The sequence below is a fragment of the Polypterus senegalus genome, chromosome 8, assembly GCF_016835505.1.
Source record: "Polypterus senegalus isolate Bchr_013 chromosome 8, ASM1683550v1, whole genome shotgun sequence".
NCBI classification, from domain to species: domain Eukaryota; kingdom Metazoa; phylum Chordata; class Cladistia; order Polypteriformes; family Polypteridae; genus Polypterus; species Polypterus senegalus.
Window position 1 is genome coordinate 85,096,365 of NC_053161.1, and position 21,220 is coordinate 85,117,584.

General features: G+C 38.0%; 1 protein-coding gene across 2 annotated transcripts in view; it reads right to left on the reverse strand.

The window, feature by feature from the left end:
* Positions 1–21,220, reverse strand: part of chchd3a (coiled-coil-helix-coiled-coil-helix domain containing 3a) — a 200,516-nt gene that overhangs the window by 114,948 nt on the left and 64,348 nt on the right. For both annotated transcript variants that reach the window (XM_039761359.1, XM_039761358.1), the window contains exon 4: positions 17,771–17,915. In XM_039761359.1, coding sequence (XP_039617293.1) covers positions 17,771–17,915 — 145 coding nt within the window. The remainder of the gene's footprint in view (positions 1–17,770; positions 17,916–21,220) is intronic.

A 21,220-nucleotide genomic window follows, 5' to 3' on the forward strand; every position in this document is an offset into this window, starting at 1 on the left:
GGGCAGCTATTGTTTAAAAATAACATCTATCAAAATCCCACGCAGCTGCACACCATAAAAGGGAAAAATCAGCACCACCATCTTGTTTTCCGTCTACTAGCATTACATAAATGTAAATTATTTTTATTAGTGTTACTGATGACTAGATGCTTAAGTTTAAGCTGCAAAGCACATTTAGCACAAAAGTGCAATCTAATTCCTCACCATTTTAGCACAACTTTTCCTACATATGTTTCCTGTACCCTCACAAAAACTGCATTCCCCTGGGCTTCACCAACAAATATGTATCTCTTTAGCCAGTAGTCAAAGGTCAAGTGGGAGAGGACATACTTAATAGGTAGGACAAAGTTTCCAAAATAAAAGTTTGCCACACATGAAGTTGTCAAAAAGTAATGACATGAATATTCTGAAGATTTCACAGCTTATGCTATATATAAATGGGGAAAATGTACAATTTAAATATACAATTTAAACAGAATTGACAGGATACATTTCAGGAAGAGTTAAGCCATGTTCCCGAAATACAGACCTATACCAAGAATAGATAGCCTAAGATCCATACCAAGATATTTAATTCCACCAACTGACTAAATTTTACTAAGGCCAGCTTGGATATTTCCAATGAAATTGGACAATAAAGTTAAGCCTAGCAGACAGGATCAATATGTGCAAGTTATCTTGACTTGTGAAAGCAGATTACATAAATCCCTTCTCTGTGGTTTAGGAACTGCAGTGTCTCCGACTACAAGGACCCACAACGGATAGTGCACACAGCAGAAAAGATCACTGTGACCTCTCTATCCTCCATTGAAGACATTTTGATTAAGTGTGGTACTCATTAAGCCTATGGCAGTGTGAAGAATCGCTCCCACACTTCCCACAGTCTCTTTATCCTACTTCCATCTAGAAGGTATCGCAGTATTCAAACCACTTCTGCAATGGATTCTACCCATTGGCTGTAAGGACTCTGATCTCTGTGCTTTCCATCTGCTTCTAGTAGTTGATCTGAATGATATACCATACTTGTACATTGTTACTATTGTGTCTTATTGTCAGTTATCATTAATCGATAACTAATTACATCAAATTATCTAATATATTAATTGTTTATTTAATTAATAAGTATAGTATACTGTAGTATAGCTTTAGTACAGTTTCTTACTTGTCCTGCTCTTATCCTGTTTTTTTATATTATACTGTACGTATATGATCTATTTGGTTGTGTGTATATTGCACCAAGGTTCTGAGGAATGTCATTTTGTGCCAGTGTATGCTATAATACTGTTTATGAATAGTATGACATTAAAGTCACTCCTATTCAACACTCTAGTCCCTCCCACTCAACATTGCCCCTGCTACTCCTCATTCGGCCACTGGCTAGAGCAATACCCTTCTCGCCACTAAAGCCCTGCCTCTTATTCCTCACAGCTGTCCATGCAGCAACAACACATGTCACAGTACACTAGCTGGGCACTATAAATGGGACCCAAGCAACATTGTGCTTCATGCTTTGTAGTCTAACCAGTTTAAGAAGAAAAAAAAAAAAGAAAAAATAATAATGGTGTAGCAAGGCGTAGTGCCAGCATGTGTGTAATATAAGGATTTGTGCTTCTGTTCATGGCTGCTTTTATGCCTCTCTGTCGTATCAAGACAACTAATGGACCAGTCAGTTAGCAAGACTGCGACAATATGAGAATAGCAAACTAAGTAAAAGAGCAGCAAATCGAAGGTCGACTTATTTTATTATTTTGGTGCTGCCCACTGCACCTGCTCCAATTGTAAATAAAGCAAAACAACAAGTCCACCTTCGATTAGGATTCATTATTTTGGTGGTGCCCACTGCACTGCACCTGCCCTAATTGTAAATAAAGTGAATCCAATTGCACTTTTTTAAAACAAAGGACTGATTTAAAAATAAATGAACAGCAGAAATTCTGACACGCTAATCAAGAGCTAGTTTAAAGAGATGATTTCTAATGAAAAAAGTAAAAGAGGCAACGCAATAGCTTCATGACACACACCAACAAGCAGCTAAGCACTTTGCCTCAGACCATTTTAAATGAGCTTTGGCCAAGAGAACATGGCAGTGTTGTTTGATCATGCTCACATAAAGATTCTTCTTTGCATGATAGAGCTTTAAACTGCATTTGTGCATGTCACGGACAATGTTCACAGACAATGATTTCTGGAAGTGTTTGCGAGTCCATGCAGTGATTTCCATGACAAAGTCATGCCTGTTTCTAACGCAGGCCGCCTGAGGCCCCAAAGATCACAGGCATCCAAAATAGATTTTTGGCCTTGTCCCTTGCGCAGAGATTTCTCCAGATTCTCTGAATCTTTTGAGGATATTACAATTTAACGATGAGGAACATTATTTCAAAATTGCTCTGTAATGTGTACACTTAGATTTTTGGAGACTGGTGAACCTCTGCTCATCTTTACTTCTGAGAAACTCCGGCACTCTAAGATGCTCTTTTTTATACCCAATCATGTCAATGACCTGTTGCCAATTAACCTAAATAGTTACAAAATGTTCCTCCAGCTGTTTCTTTTTAGTACCATTTACTTTTCCAGCCTTTTATTGCCCTGTACCAACTTTGAGATGTGTTGCTGCAATCAAATCCAAAATGAGCCAATATTTTGAAATAGTAAAATGTCTCACTTTAAACATTTGATATACAGTATCTCACAAAAGTGAGTACACCCCTCACATTTTTGTAAATATTTTATTATATCTTTTCATGGGACAACACTGAAGATGTGACACTTTGATACAATGTAAACTAGTCAGTGTACAGCTTGTATAACAGTGTAAATTTGCTGTCCCCTCAAAATAACTTAACACACAGCCATTAATGTCTAAACTGCTGGCAACAAAAGTGAGTACAGTAATCCCTCGCTATATCGCACTTCGACTTTCGTGGCTTCACTCTATCGCGGATTTTATATGTAAGCATAACTAAATATATAACGCGGATTTTTCGCTGCTTCGCGGGTTCTGCAGACAATGTGTCTTTTTACTTCCTGTACATGCTTCCTCAGTTGGTTTGCCCAGTTGATTTCATACAAGGGACGCTATTGGTAGATGACTGAGAAGCTAACCAATCAGAGTACGCAGTTAAGTTCCTGTGTGCTGAATGCAGTGTTAACCAGGAAGTCGCATCTCGCTCACTCAACATCAACGTGTTTCGCTGTGTAAAGAGTTAACTTTTGTGCTCTTTTGTGTTTATCTTTGTGCATAGTCAAGCCCTTCATTATGGCTCCAAAACGATCTGCTCCTGCTGCTGCTTCAGGGGCCGTGCCCAAGCGCCAATGGAAGATGTTAACAATTGCCGAAAAGGTAAACGTTTTGGATATGCTGAAGGAATGGAAAAGCTACACTGCTGTAGGACGCCATTATGGCATCAATGAGGCTACGATTCTTTTTATTTATAAAGTAGGAAAGGAATATAAGATTTACAGCTGCAGTGACCTTTTAACCAGGGTGCAAAACGAGTTGTAAGTAGATGTAATAAGGCAGTAGTCTGGATGGAATCTGCTTTAGGGATTTAAAGAAGAACAACAACGGCAGTGCTACACAATCGCCTGAAGTGGCTCCTTTAGTAGAGCTGTAACGCTCTCCTTTGTTGTGCAGTAAAATTAAACTCATTGTTATCGGACAAGTCACACTGTCATTGTTGGTGAGTAACCATAATTAATTTTCTACTTACAGTACTTAGTACATGTACATACGTTTAGTGTCACTGTACACACATTTACTGTATACTATTTTTCTTGCATTGTACGTATTTATTGCTGGTGGCCTGTCTATCGTAATGGCTGTAACATATGTGATACCGGAGACACTCAATATCTTTAAAATAATATTTGGGTTTTACTGTATATAAACAGTGTGTTTATATACATAATTTCAATGAATCTTACCTAATATCTAAGAGAATACAAAGGGATTATGCTGTATAACTGTGCGGAGAATATTTATAAACAGTGTGGGAGCGTTTATAAAGGCTTAAAATATATAAAAATAACCATACAAACATATGGTTTCTACTTTGCGGATTTTCACCTATCGCGGGGGGGTCTGGAACGAGGAGGGATTACTGTACACCCCTAAGTGAAAAATGTCCAAATTGTGCCCAATTAGCCATTTTCCATCCCCAGTGTCATGTGACTCGTTAGTGTTACAAGGTCTCAGGTGTGAATGGGGAGCAAGTGTGTTAAATTTGGTGTTATCACTCTCACATTCTCTCATACTGGTCACTAGAAGTTCAACATGGCACCTCATGGCAAAGAACTCTCCGAGGATCTGAAAAAAAAAAAAGAATTGTTGCTCTAGATAAAGATGGCCTAGGCTATAAAATGATTGCCAACACCCTGAAACTGAGCTGCAGCACGGTGGCCAAGACCATACAGTGTTTTAATAGGACAGGTTCCACTCAGAACAAGCCTCGCCATGGTCAACCAAAGAAGACGAGTGCACTTGCTCAGCGTCATATCCAGAGGGTGTCTTTTGAAAATAGCCATATGAGTGCATATGAGGGGTCAGCCTGTCAGTGCTCAGACCATACGCCGCACACTGCTTCAAATTGGTCTGCATGGCTATCGTCCCAGAAGGAAGCCTCTTCTAAAGATGATGCACAAGAAAGCCCACAAACAGTTTGCTGAAGACCAGCAGACTAAGGACATGGATTACTGAAACCATGTCCTATGGTCTGATGAGACAAAGATAAACTTATTTGGTTCAGATGGTGTCAAGCGTGTGTGGCGGCAACTAGGTAAGGAGTACAAAGACAAGTGTGACTTGCCTACAGTCAGGCATGGTGGTGGGAGTGTCATGGTTTGGGGCTGCACGAGTGCTGCCAACACTGGGGAGCTACAGTTCATTGAGGGAACCATGAATGCCAACATGTACTGTGACATACTGAAGCAGAGCATGATCCCTTCCCTTCGGAAACTGGGCCACAGGGCAGTATTCCGACATGATAATAACCCCAAACACACCTCCAAGACGACCACTGCCTTGCTAAAGAAACCGAGGGTAAAGGTGCTGGACTGGCCAAGTATGTCGCCAGATCTAAACACTACTGAGCATCTGTGGGGCATCCTCAAATTGAAGGGGAGGAGTGCAAGGTCTCTAACATCAACCAGCTCCGTGATGTCATCATGGAGAAGTGGAAGAGGATTCCAGTGGCAACCTGTGAAGCTCTAGTGAACACCATGCCCTGGAGAGATAAGGCACTGCTGGAAAATAATCGTGGCCACAAAAAATATTGACACTTTGGGCACAATTTGGACATTTTTCACTTAGGGGTGTGCTCACTTTTGTTGCCAGCGGTTTAGACATTAATGGCTGTGTGTTGAGTTATTTTGAGGGGACAGGAAATTTACACTTTTATACAAGCTGTACACTGACTAGTTTACATTGTATCAAAGTGTCATATCTTCAGTGTTGTCCCATGAAAAGATATAATTAAATATTTACAAAAATGTGAGGGGTGTACTCACTTTTGTGAGATACTGTATATTCTATGTTCTATTGTGAATACAATATCGGTTTACGAGTTTTGCAAATCATTGCATTCTGTTTTTAGTTACATTAAAACAGCATCCCAACTTTTTTGGAAATGGGGTTGTATAAGAACCTTGCCATTAATCATTGCTTGACTGGCCATACTATCATATTTAACCATTTATATGTCTAAACTTTGTAAAAGAGTAAGTAATATCAAGCTTTAAACAACAGTAGGGATGTTTAATTAAAATGTGTGATATTCACTATCGCAAGATGAAATTCAAGGTCTGATCTGAAAGCTATGCATTATTTGACATCTTGTTTCAGACTTAAACTTTTGAAAACTGACATCAACTGCCCCAGCTTTTCATCTCTTTCTGTGTATTTGTTTATTATGAAGCAATGGCAGAGTCACTTTCTTTCCAAAGCAACTGCAGACTGGTGGCCAAGCAAATGTATTAGCATCAGAAAGAAGGCATGAACCAGGACAAAAAATTAAGTTAGCCAATGAGCTTTAGACTTTTTGTGTTCCTTTCTGGAACTGCAGAAGAAAAGCTGACACAACAGTGGGATTTGTGAATGTAATATGCATTGCCAAGCATAAAGTGTGTATTATATTGTCTAGACCGAAATAGTATGACAAGTGTAATTCTTTGTTATCACATCTGCTTTAAGGCAAAGCAAAGCCACAGAATATCAGACTTGATGGCAGACATTAATCAAATTATACAATGTTGCCTTAAAAATTTCTTTCTGAAAAGAAGATCTAATCCATAAAAACATGAAGCTCCTTCATTCTTCGCCAACAGCTGATTACATTATTTTGATTGAAAAATATGCCGATGGCTTTATTTGCCTCGTAAAACATGTTATAACATTTATTGATTTGATGACAACACCTCAACATGCTTTAAGGTCATTATTAGTCAAGATCTTGAGTCTTCAGTCCATAAGCTGATTACTGCATATAAATTCAACGGCCTCTGGGAAATAAGTGTGTAGGATACAGTTATATTAAACAATAAAAGACCAAAAGGGATATTGCTGCAATGGCAGGCTGGTATCTGGACATCTCTTTAGTTATCATCATTGAACAGAAAAATGTTTTGTGCATGCATTTTAGTCCTCTGCATAAAAATAGCTGATGCAGGTATAAAACAATCACTCAACTATAGCAATTACCCCACATAACTTATTAATTAGTTAATAAAAATATTTAGTATACATATCATGTCAGGTTTCAACTTGATTAAGAACTGGGAAATATCTTTCTTGTAAGAGTTATTTGATAATGGTGGAGAATAGCAACCTAAAGTCTGTACTGAAAACTGTCAAGACTGTGAAAAAGTCTGATAAATTATAAAAGGAAACCAAGTCCATAAGCTTGTTGTCATCACTTCTTATCTAGATACATTTAAAAAGTTTACAAGATTTCTGTTTCAGTTAAATAACTCAACTAACTAGACCAGTGCATAATACAAGTTCAAAATGATCTTCCAATTGAAATTAATAATTCAACAGTGGAACTGCATCCCTTGCGACACATTCACTCAAGAGTGTCATTCACAAAATACCCATTCTAAAGTGTACCAATACAGTGCATTTTATTGAATATTCCAAAAATTGGGGTATAAAATGGAAGGAAAACATTTTATATCTGTTCTTTTCTCTTTGTAACCAAGACTCAATTTGGCAAGGCGTTCACCATTTGGATGATGAGATATGACATTTACCTCTTTACTGCCTTCCGTAGAATTTATATATAAGAAGTTCTTAAATAACAATAAAAATCTTTTCATTTTTTAAATTTATAGATATTCAGGGATCTTTATGTTTCTATAAACTGGTCTGTACTAATTATCTTTATGTTGAATAGTGCACAATGTCAACTCTTACAAAAGATTCTGGTTTATATAAGCTGTGTGACATTTGGGCCATTGGACTGTTGTTGAGTGTGGCTGTACAGTATTTAGGTGTTGTAAATGAGAAATCTTCTTTAATGATTAAGTTATGTTGTACATACAAAATCAGACACTTCTTTAGTTTAAATTGACAGTTCTCAGAATTAATTTTGGAAAAACAATTGTTCTGAATATGTAAAATATTTGATACAACCATTTTTACCTTTAAAAAATATATTTATACTGTACATGTACATCATCTTCTTCTAAAGTAATGGTCATACTTTGAGAAAATGTTTATAATTATCAAAAGAAGTTAAAAGAGACAATTTCTCTCAGAAACAAGAATGCTGCAAGTTGAGAGACAGAGTGCATGTGCCACTTTCGATGTTCATAATGTGTTGCTTTTGGAAAGTGTAAATGTTCTTATTCTTGTGCATTTTACATATAAGGTGAGTATAAGTAGAACATTTAACTATGTGTGTCAGCTGATTCATTATTAATTAGGGCTGCACAATTAGGAGAAACATAATTGGCAATTAATATGAATATTCATTTTAATTAAAAGCATCACAATGAAATATGTGCTTTGTCTTACCAACTGCATATACTGTATTCTGTATACTAACAGCACAGTAGAACCTTCATTTTGCTGTTTGCTGGGAATCACTTAACAACTGATGACATGAAATTGTTCAATGTTGTATTAGAGGGAAAAGTAAAAAAAAAAAAATATATATATATATATATTTACAACAAATATACAGCACATATTAAAAATCTGTATCTGTTTTTTTGTAATACAGTAAATTAAAGATATTCAAATTATTATGAAATAAAAATAGTGGACACCAACCCAGTGAAACCCCATTTAATAAGATTGCAACAAAAACTATAAAGATAAAAAAGTGCTGATGCACTGTTCAATTCTGATCTCTGGCTTTTAAAAATAACGGACTACTGTTGCAGTCAATGCTGACCTCCATTTATTAGACCACCAGTTTATACAGGACTGAGCCCAAAGAGGGCAGAGCTTAAAGCTTGTGTCAGGGGTGGGGCTAGGCATCATCCCAGGGAAATATTTGGAGCTCTGGAGAAAAAGGGAGATATTGTTAGCGTCAGCACAGCCTCATGTTGCAGAGTAAAATTCTTGGTCTTACCTGAGCCTTTCAGGTGATCCCTATGGACATATGACACTGCATAAACAAATTTTATATAGTACTAAGTAATGCAAAATCAGGACGTTAATTTAAACATGACCTGAAAATTCTATTAGACAGACATGTAAACAACGATAGTAGCATTAATATATGGAAAGCTGAAGACATATTGAGATGGTAATATACTGTGTTACAAGCTACTGCCAAACCTCTCAATGAGGACTCAGTCCCTGAGCAATTGCATCCCTGTTTTTGAAGAAGATATTGTAACAAAAGGCATGTGACTCATTTAAAGAGGCAGCATTTTAAGTGTCTGCTTTCAAATGCAAATTACTTATTAATATAATGACCATTTAAGCTCATGCATGCTTCTATAGTTATGCCTAACCACAAAGTAGTTGCGCTGCATTAAGGAACACTTATTTCAGATTCATAATAAATAAATAAAAAAATAAAAAATTGATTAAAATAATCCATCGGCTGGCTCGTTCCCTGTGGGTGTGCTCACGCAGCTGCGGAAAGTTGGTAAAGTAACTTGGGCAAGATGCACCTGCACATGAAGGTGCAGTCTTTCTGAATTGCTTCATCGGCTTCCTGTGGTGTGTGACTGAAACACTGCACCCACGGAGCCTTAAAAACAAGCCAGCACAAAAGAAAGGGGCAAGACAAGAGAAACCAAATGAAAAGGATCAGAGGTTAGTGAGACGAAGAGAAATGCAGGAGCAAGAGTGAGCCGGTGCTTAGAGAGAAAAGCAGGTGGACGGGAATGGTGCACCAGGAAGTAGCATGTGGCCAGCGCTTAGTAGGAGGCACAGGATCACTCCTTTTGAGCAACCAGGGAGAAGTGATTGTTACGCTTAGGAGTATCCTCTTGTCAAGAGGAGACTGCGATTGGCAGCGATGGGAGGACAATGCGCTTTTGGCGGGTGGAGCCTGGAAAGGCAGTGGTGGGCGCTGGAACAGGGTCCAGTTGCCCCCTGTGGAACGCTGTGGATCAGGCAGCAGGGACACAGGCCAGGATTGAAGGATGTCTATGCTTGTTGGTGGACATCTCTCCATGCTGTGAGGTCCGAGCAGGATAAGCTGGAGAGACATCTGTTTTTAAAGCACCAGGGATTGAGAATTTTCAAGAAGATTCCTGTCTGAATTGTAATCTCATTTTAATGGATTGATTTATTTATTTGATCATTTTAACCTCCACAAACACTTGCACGTTTTTATGGATTATTTATTTATCAACTTCTGAGAATTGCACTTTTTGAACACTTGTTTTTGTTGAGTTTTTAATAAAAGCACTTGCACTTTTCACTATCCCTTTGCTTGATGTGTTTTATCCTCAACTGCCACACTCATCTCGCTTATGGTACGGACGATGTCAGGTTCAAGAGGCTTCTATTACAGAAGAGGGAGCAAGGAGCTGACCCGCACCATCACACCATTTTGCTTTGGAATAAAGTAAAGGCAGCCCAACTTCAGAAAAAATAACTGTGGGAGCGGATGACATATCTGTTGTTATCAATTTGATTTTTGTTTAAAAAGTTTTTGTTTTAATTCTAGCATTGTCTTTTGATAAATAAAATGAATTTGCGTTTGGTTGACTGTTTGATAGAGACCTGCTCTATCACGGAAACAATTAATTATCAAAGTCAGAATCACTTTATTGCTAGCATGTGAAACATACCAGAATTGACTTTGTTTACCAGCAAAACATGAAATACAAGGCATTACCAAATCAAAATAACCTTACATTAACCTGACACTGTGTGAACCACTATACAACTACAACAATTTCTTGAACAAACAATTACGAACTTCAATAGTTACCTCAAACAGATAGAAAAACTATACAAAATAATACAGATATCGAATAGTACAAGTAGAGCATGTATATAGTATTTATGAATAGGCAAACAACACAGTTACAAGTTATATGTTGCAAAAACAGTTAGGAGTAACCCTATTTAAATTTGTTTAGGATAGGAATAATTTGAGGAAACAAGCTGTGGAGATGGCATGTAGTTCGGATCATGATAGACTTGTACCTCCTCTGTGATGGCAATTTAATGAACAGATGGCTGCTGGGGTGGATGGAGTCAGCTACAATTTTTCTTGCTCTCTTTTTCATTATGGCAATGAACAGATCTTTAATAACTGGAAGGCAAGAGCCAAAGATTTTCTCAGCTGAACAAATCACCTTCTGAAACCGAGTCTTAGAAAGAGAGGAGGCAGAAGGAAACCAAAACCGTAATGAAAGAGGTCACACACAATACACTCAAAGATGTCCAAGTAAAAATTTAACAATATATGCCTTGATATGCCAAGCTTCTTAAGCTGGCAAAGAAAGAACAAACTTTGCCTAGATATCTTGATGATGGAGTTGATGATGGGGTGGATGTGCTTGTCCCATTTTAATGTCTTGATGAAAGCAGACCCTAGGAATTTATATGACTGAACCACAGACATAGTCTGACAATTAATTTCCAAAGGTGGACAGCTAGTGACTTGTTGCTGGAAATCAATCCTCATTTTCCACTACCTTAATAGCACTGAGCCTTGGGGGAGCCTATGCTAATCAACCTTGGATCCGACATATAAGGGCCCAGTCTCGCATACTGTTTCCTACCTATCAAGAAACTCAATCATCTGGCAAATATCATATGGTACACCTAACTGGATTAGTTAACTCTGGAGCAACTCTGAATGGTATTGAAGGCTGAGCAGAAATCCACAAACACCATACAGGTGTTGGGCAAGTCCAGGTGTTGAAGAATATAGTGAAGGCATAAACTAACTGCATACTCCACTGAGCAATCTGTCCTATATGTGAACCACTTTATAACCACTGAAATCAAATCAACTGGCCTAGAGTTAAGTTCAGATATTTTTTCCTTCCTGGGAAATGGAATGATAGCGGCTACCTTAAAACAGTCTGAAACCTTGCCAGATACAGGAAAGTGTTGAATATGTCAGACAGGTGCTAACTGGTCTGCACAATGTCTAAGAGTACCAGATTAGAGTCTATCAGGGCAAGCTGCTTTCCTAATATTCTGTTTCTTTCACATTAAGTATAGGGTGGAGTGGAGAGGAATGACTGGAGGGAAGGAAAGCTGAAGGTGGTGAATTGGACTTCAATGAAAGGGGGGTGGGTGGTGACATTAAAATTGTTGTGAGAGGGAGAGAGGGGGACTGGACACAAAAGGAAGAAGGTCAGAGTCCAAGCAGGGGCTTATGTCCTTATCAAACTGGCAATAAAATTTATTCAGCTGATGTTACAAAATCAGCATATTCCTATGCTACTACACAGTCTTCCATGGATTTCTAATCCGTGTAGCTGAAAAAGACCCTCAGCTTTCCAACAGCTTTAATCCTGGTGGGCTTTACTGTTCCAGTTTTTGTTTATAGTTGGGAACAAGCATAATCATGGCATGATCTAAGTTGCCAAGAGGTGCATGGGAGAAATCACGAAATGCCCCTTTAATGTTGGTGAAAAGGTGATCCAATGTTCCGCCCTCATGTGTGGGGCAGTTGATGGTATCTAGGCAGACCGTCTTCAATTTACTGTGGTTACGATCCCCCATAATGAAAATTAGAGAATTGGGGAATTTATTTTCTAAATGATGAAATTTATCAGGTAGGAACTGTTGTGTCAATTGAGCATTCACAACTGGAGGAATGTAAATACCAACCAGTATAACAAAATGGAATTCTCTGGGTCGATAGAATGGCTTCAATGAATGAAGAAGAAGAAAAAGAAGGAATTTTGGACACATCCCTGCAACAACTGTTGTTTATAAACAGGCCCACAATGCCACCTTGTGATTTGCCACAAAGTCCACTGTTACGGTCTGCTCTGAATAACTGACAGCCTGCTATTGGAACAACATTGTCCAATAAATCCAATTGAATTTATACTTTGTTAATGACCAGGGGGAAATTGTCTTTTTGCATGTTCCATCCTGACCATTCGTTATACTAGCCTCCCTGCCAAGTAAGGTGACAAGGTACATCCCAGCTGGGATGCCAGTCAAAAAGGGGTCATGTTAATAGTACTGCCTTGGAACAAGGAGATCTAGGTTTACGCCATCGTGCTTCCAGAGTGCATAGCTCTCCCCAAGTCCATGTAGGAAACTTCCAGGTGATTCAGTTTCCTCCCATAGTCCAAAGAAATGTAAGTCAGGTGGAATGGCCAGGGTAAATTGACTCTAGTGTGTGTGTGTGTGTGTGTGTGTGTGTGCACACTGTGATCAAATGGTGCCCTGTATAGTTATTTTTCCTGCCTTGTGCCCAGATCTCACCGAGATAAGCTCTAGCAGCAAATGTAGCAAGTACATATTGTATATACAGTGGAAGCTCGGTTCACGAACATCCCAGTTCACGTACAACTCGGTTCACAACCAAAAAGCTTGCCAAACTTTTGCCTCGGTTCACAACCACACACTCGGTATACGAACAAGCCAGTTTCCCTTGCCTGCCTGAGCTGAGCTGAGCTGAGAGAGAGAGAGAGAGAGAGAGAGAGAGAGCAAGAGCGAGCGAGCGAGCACGTGCCTGCTGGGGAGGGGGAGGAGGAGATTGCTGTACTGTTTGCCTGCCTATCTGCAGGCTGTACGTGCTAGCGCACCATCTCCCACCACAGGCAGCCTGAGAGAGAAAGAAAGAGAGAGAGAGAGAAAGCGAGCGAGCGAGCCACTGCTGCAAGAGCTCTGTTCATTGTCCTCCTTCCATTGGCTTCTAAGCAAGTGAAGAGTGGCGAGAAGAAAATTGAAATCGAAGTAAAGAAAGAAATTACAAGAGGTGGAAAAACGGTTTACCAGTTTACTCATTTACCAATTTGAGATCCCTTGTGCTTTCAAGCAGCATAATGTAAACAAAGCCAGACTGCATGAGGCTTTCACTCCCACCAGCTAAACAGCTAAAAACACCAGAAACCTAAGAAATCACAAGAGAGAAAACACCTGAAGGAAAACACTTCATGCCAGAACTCGACTCATGCAAGGTTAGTTTTCTTGGTGGTTTTTGTATTATGGATTTTTCAAAAGCTAATTTTTCAGTTCATAACGCGATTTGTTGCAAATGTTCGCTTTTTTCCTTGTGCTTAAAACTCATGAAAGTGTTTGCAGATGGAGTTTTTCATAGCGCGATTAGGTGTAATGTTACCTTTCTCTTTTTTCAAATGTTCCTTTTTTTCCTCTGTGCTTAAAACTCATTTTATAAAAAATGTTTACAGCGATCAGGCTTTAAGTTTAATAGCGTGATCTCCTGCAATCTTACTTTTTTGGTTGCTTGTGAGTTGGTTTTTAAATGTACTTCGGATTTCGTCGATGTTCCTTTTTTTTGCTGCTGTGCTTAAAACTCATTTTTAAAAAAAATGCTGCGCGAGCACCTGCTACAAAGAGGTTACAGAGCACAGAGAGAGAGAGAGAGAGAGAGAGAGAGCGTGAGCCAGGCTGCTCCTGTAGCTGAGGGAGGGAGGGAGGGGCTTTGTTGGTGTGTGTGCTACAGAGAGAGAGCGCGAGAGAGCCAGCTCGTGTAGCTGAGCTGGGAGCCTGGGTGTTTTGTGTCAGTGTTATTCAATGTTTTTACATTAGTTTACTATTACACTGTGCATTCTATGGTGTAATTAACTATATTTGTGCTTAATCTTTACATATTTTTACATATTTACATACAGTTTGTACGGTCTGGAACGGATTAATTGTATTTACATACAATCCTATGGGGGAAACTGCTTCGGTTCACGACCAAAGTTCTGGAACGAATTATGGTCGTGAACTGAGGTTCCACTGTATTAGAAAAATTGCATGAGAAAATGTTCAACCAACAGAAATGTAGACTGTTCTTTTACTACAGAATCATCAATCTGACAAATGCATGGATGATTCTGGATATCGCCGATATCAGCATGAATTAGTTTTAACAATAAGTGAAGGGTAAAGAAATCAATGTTTTAACCATAAACTGATATTTATTGAATAGACCATTTTCTTGAAATTCTCACTGCCAAGGTACAGAACCTCTATTTTCAACACATAGTTAGCCTTTGTAGTTATATCACATACTAACTGCCCTGAAGGTTTACTAAATGCGAACAGACAGAATTATAAGGCATCTAATGTATCCCTTCCCATCCTTCCCTCATGTCATAAGAAATTTTTACATTTTCAATGTGAAATGAAATAACCTCTATGTATTTAACAGTGAAACCTAGTTAAGTTACTATTAAAATCATATGAGTATTTGCTTAGCTAGAATAGTGTCTGCCGAGGTAAGTTAGCGTTAATGTTTTGGGGAACCCAAAAAAAATATAGGGCCGGACACCTCATGAGTTATTATTGAGAACACCACTGAAACAACTGAACTCGACCCCTCTTAGGTCCCCAAACATTTCTTGACAATTACAAATGAAATGTTGCACTACTGCTTAATAATAAGTAGAAACGTTAGTCTTTCTTCCTGCAGGTAAAGGCTACTCTCCCTAGAACCTAGAGACAGGGCTATAGTAAAGGTCTACAAGCGAAACAAATTCCTGACTCCAAGGTGGAACAGGCCACACCTCGTACTCCTAACTATTACCACAGCAATGAACCTAGAAGGGAAACCAAACTGAGTTCCGGCATCTTCTACTACTATGATACAAGTTTTCCCAGAACTGCCCAACCTCACAAAAAAACTTTGCTGGGCTGAGACACAAGTTGTTCTTAATTGCACTTACCTTGTCCATGGACAGAAGGTTTATCCAGGTCTGCCTAAGTGAAGGTTCGAGACTTTCTATTTTCAAATTATCATTGCCACAGTCACCCCTTTACAAAAGGGAAACAATGATCCAATCTGCACCTAAAAGCCAAATCCACACTGAGTGCAAGGCAATGGTGTGGTACTTTCACAAGTTTCACAATACCCACATACTCAGTAACTAAATTCACTGCCAAAAGCATTAAAGATAGTGGCAAATCTCACCATGGAATGCTATCTTAGCATAACTGTTTGCCCTACAAACAGTTGTTCCACAGAATCAAATGACTATGTACCTATGTTCCAATATTCTATTTCAGGCAACATTCAAGACATTTAGTTTGACCGAGGCAAACCAATGTTAGTTGAAGACAAAAAAATTATTATTGGCTCACCGTCTAAACGAACCATATTTCCAGATGGTAGCAGGTCTTTCTCAATATAGCAACTGATATTCTTATTGTGAATGTCTTTACGTCAAAAGATTGAACTGTACTTAATAATATAGTTTTTATCTCTATTCAAACTGGTACAAGTTGTAATGTAGACGATGAAATCTAGTACTTATCTGATTTTACTTTATTTCTATAGGGATTCTCATAATGTACTGCAATTTTAAGTATATTGCCAAACTAGGACCAGGTTTGCAGTACCTTTTCTCGAATATCTCCAAAAATGTATTGTCTTTTAATGTGACACAAAAGTTATTGATAATATTAGGACTGTTGTCTACTCACCAAAGGACATGGGGACTCAATAAAAGAAAGGCCAGAATTTTCTTTCATTGTTGCTTTACTATAATGATGTTAAATAATCTAATTATTTGCCAGACAAGACGACAAAATAATTATAAGGCACATTGCACACAGTTTGCTTTCACATCCTATTTACTAGAAAGTATTCTTTCCAACCTTTGATACATTTAAATTTTAAGTTCTACCTTTTTTGTAGAAATAGATTAACAAGTTATACATAAAACAATAACAGTTCAAGCACAGATCCCTGAGGATTACACCATGTTCCTCTTACCAGTCCTCTTTGTTTATAGTCTATTAAACAACTTGAAATCTTGTTCTTCAGTCACTTTCACACTAACTGTAAGAGCCTCAGTCTTTCTTGTATAACATATGTCTGACCTTTGACATTCTTTTAAAATGTCTGATTTGTAAAGTCTCTTTGGTGGTACCTTCTATCAAAAGCCAGTTAGTGTTTCATTTTTATTTTTAGAGAATTTGTATTTAAATCACTTTAGACAACAATATCTGGAGTTGTTAGATATCACTGAAAAGCAAAATTCAACATTAAAAAAACAACCTTCAAGGTTTGTTTTTGGTGCCTAAAGCTTAAGTAACCCCATTTTTTTAGCACTAGAAAAATAAGTCTTAACTGAAATACAACATGCTTGCAAAGGAATGCAAAAAGAAGCATATTTACAAATGGTAAAACATTTTTTTTATACTTTTTTTTAAAAAAGTCAGTCTTCCTTTTGGTTTAAACAGATTGTCAGATATATGATTTTTCTCCATATTGTTGGAAAAATCTACAAAGTTAAATGATTTCACGTTTTTAATCTGAATTAGTTGGTCAAGTTATCTTTGCCGTATTTACCATACGTTTGTAGAATATATTTCATACTTTGATGCATTCAGCTACTACACTACATATGGCACATCTGGAATTTCTGGGCATGGAGTGAAAATTGTTAACCCAATATCTTTCTTACAAAATTAAGTGAAATGTTCAAGAACAGAAATGACCATTAGGGAGACTAATTACATATTTTACTACAGCCAGCAACTCCACTGTTTAAATTTGAAATACCTTCTGAACACGGACAATATGCAAATAATAAAGTGTATAATAATAAGATTTGATTCCCTTTTCATAATCTGTTTTTTTTTTTAATGAGGAAAGGAAATACAACATATGCAATATGTTTAGCAGAATGTACATTAAAAAACTAAAACATTTAAGTTTAATTTCAGTGAATCTGAGACCTAAAATATAAAAATCTGTCTTGTTGAGATCCTCTTTGTATGTAGTTTTATTATTTCCAAAAGGTACCAATTCCATATATGTAAATACATATGATAACCCAGAAAACCAGAGAAGAATAAACTTACATTAAATGAAATGATTAACGCTCTATGAACATTAGGTGTTTTTTCTTTTTTTATGTGTTTTTCATCTGCTTGCACTAAAGTGCTTGATTATGACAAATAAGTCTCTAAAAATTATATTTATATCACATGGTATGCATAGTCAGTAGAAAGTAAAAAAAAAAAACCTGATACATTTTACTTAAATATTGAAATTATATTTTTTAAATATTGCAGCTCTTTATTTTATATATACTACCACTTGTATTCAGAATTTCTTTTAAATAGGGAGGTATAAGCTTGAGAGAACATCTTCACTACATCAATAGAAGAATAAACATTAAGGACTAGGTTATCTTAGGCACTTACAAATTTTTTGGCTTTCAGCCGCTCTTCTTCTGTAGCCAATTGCTCACGCAGTACAGCTCTGGTAATGTTCTCACTGGCAGCAGACCGCTCCTCTTCTAAAACTTTACTAATTTCATTGCGAACAAATGCTTTATTCTGTTCCAGTCTACAAAAAAAAAAAGGGATGCAAAGGGTCATTTTCCAATTATGAAAAAAATAAAATTTCCAGTAAATATGTCGAATATGAGTAATAGGGCATATGTCCTGTCACACACATGCGATTGGGAGGCCTGAATAATAGTAGTACCACACCAGACCGGGGGGGTGAGCTGCGCAGACTTTCTCTCTCGCTCCTCTGCAGACCATCCACGGGAAATCCCGCTAGGTTCCAGCACCATTGATGACAGCACTTCTGGTACCAGTGCTATTGATGACGTCACTTCTGGTCCTGAAGGCATCACTTCTGGTTCCGGTCCTGATGACGTCATTTCCAGTCCCCGGCCTTTAAAGCCGCGATATTCTCACTCTCTAATTAGATCTGTTCTGGACTCAAACTTAAACACAACTCATCAGGAAACAACCTTTTACAGCCAGGGCACAATATACTGGTGGCTGACCCAAACCTTTTTGATGTCTTTGTTTAATTCTTGTGACAGTCCTTGAGAACTTTAAAATTGTCATTAAGAAATTTAAATAAGAGTAAAAACTTCATGTTGTCACACACGTGCGCATGGGAGGCAGCTAGAAGGACCAAAAGAAGGTAATTCCCCACCAGGCCAGGGGTGATGGGGTGCAGTAAATCTTATACTCCCCTTGTATTCAGTTCTATCTTGGACTCGATTCTGTACGCAACTCTACTCCATATTTTCCTTTTGCTGCCAGGAATTAAATATACGGGTGGCTGCCCCAAACCTTTATTCATGTGTCAAGGCCACTTATTTCACAATGTATTAACAAGAAACAAAGTTTTTATACAATAAAAACATACATTTGATTTGAGCCTGTAACAGCCACTGTAAATGTATAGTGCTTGTCAAAGTTAGCGTTTTTGTTTTTTTTTCTTTCAGTTTTATTCACGTTCACGCTCCCACAACACCTCCCTGCCCCCACAACCCCCGATTTCAGATAAAGACGTGTACTTCACTGGGAACAATTGTGGATGTCAGTAGTGCGGCTGTTACAGACGCAAATCAAATGTATGTTTTTACTGTATAATAATAACAATAAGAGCAGATCTCTACTCAAAACGGTAAACTTGATAAACTGCCAGCATCAAACCCAGAAGCTCTTGATTGGGAGTCAGTAGTTCTTAGCATTGCAATAAGCAAGCTGTCCTATCAACCGCTTACTGTAACCTGCTTTCTTTTTTCTTTGGTTATATTCTTGAATAAAAGCGCACTTGTTTTGTTATACTTGTACCTTTTCTGAAAGTGTTCATTTGATATCTGGACTTCAGGCTTCATACCTTATACGCATGTCATAAATGTAGGAAGGACAGTCCTTGGGGGGTGTGTGTGAACTGTTAGAATCTGATGATTGTATATAGCGTGGAACTGACCTCTCTGTACTATTCTGTCTTCTGCATCTCCTGGAGTTCAAAAGAAATACCAACATGCAGCAACATGTGGACATTGGCCAAGATCGAGAGAAAAAAAAAAAAAAAAGAAAAAAAAAACACGGTCACTGACTACAACCGCATGAAGGTATGCAAATGAAAATAATGTTGCATTAGTGCAATGACGTTATCCGAAATGTACAATACAGGTCATAAAATGAATTATTCCAAATGTCATATATACCCAAGTCTCTCTATTTTGTCAGTGCGGCTTTGACATCATGGGTCAGAGGGGGCATACTAATTCAGCGTGAGCAGGAACACTCAAGAATAAAACTGAATAAAAAAAATTCACATCCACAGTCATTCTCAATCACGCACACCACTAACATCCACGTCCACAGTTTTCCCAGTCCCAGACTCGTTCACGGACAAAATCTGACACGGTCTTCAAATAAAGAGAGGGTATATCAAAACAAGTTTGCTTGTTATACCACGTCTTTATCTGAAAACAGCGTCAGATTGGTAGGGAGGAGGGCTGTGTGGGAGCTTGAACGTGAGTGAGAGAATAAAACTAAAAAAAAAAAAAAACGCTAACTTTGACAAGAACTACAAATTTACAGAGGCAAATCAAATGTATGTTTTATTGTATGATATTAACAATAAGAGATCACTACTCAAAATGGTAAATTTGGGAAGCGGCTGATATCAAAACCACGACCTCTTGATTGAGAGTCAGCAGTTCTTAGCATTGCATCACGCAAGCTGTCGTATGAACCGCCTACCATAACCTGCTTTCTTTTTTCTTTGGTTAAATTCCTGAATAAAACTGCACTTGTTTTGTTATACTTGTACCTTTTGTGAAAGTGTGTATTTCATACTAGCAAAATACCCGTGCTTCGCAGAGGAGAAGTAGTGGGTTAAAGAAAAAGAAACATTTTAAAAAAAACGTAACATGATTGTCAATGTAATTGTTTTGTCACTGTTATGAGTGTTGCTGTCATCAAGGATTTGATTATCATTATTTCTTTCAATCAGGTTTGTATTTGGAGGATGTGTTGTGTTCCAAGTTATATTCCGTGTTTGTCAACCGTTGTAAAGATAACAGGTTTCATTCATTGAAGTGTTCACTACCCAAATCGGTACTCGTGAATCTAAGATGTTTAACAGGCATTCCCGGTATTAAGTTGTGGATTTGCCTGCGAATATTTAGCGGTAGTGTGTCTATGAACTTAATTTAACTTTTCCCAGTCCTGCAAAGTCAGTTCACGTGATCCGATCAAAGTACATGCATCGAAGCTCCTCAGCTGTGCTTGTGCTATCTCATGCAATCTCGCGATGTCCATGGCTTTATTTAATGTTAGTTCAGACCCGGCACTTAAAAGTTTTTCTTGCATTTTTGCTGAGTTTGCGGCAAACACTTTTCTATCTCTGACCATCTCATCTTCGTTTGCATAAGCACAGTCCTTCAACAGCAATTTTAACTCCACTACAAAGTGCTGAAAAGTCTCGTTTATACCCTGCATCCTCTCATTAAACTTGTATCTCGCGAATATCATATTCGTCTTAGGCATGACAAACGCCAGCAGCAGCGTGTCTATGAACCTAATTTAAAGTTAAGCTTTACACCCTGCTTTCCTATTCGTTTGCATAAGCACAGTCCTTCACCAGCAATTGTAACTCTGTTACAAAGTGATCAAAAGTCTCGTTTACACCCTGCGTCTTTTCATTAAACTTGTATCTCGCGAATATCGTATTCGTCATAGCCATGACAAACGCCAGCGGCAGCCTGTCTATGACCTTAATTTAAACTTAAGGTTTACACCGTGCTTTGTTTCCGCAGTAGCTGCACTTACGAATATGCTTGTATGCATCACTTGCTTCATATTCTTTTGCTGCCTTCTCAATTGTGTAAT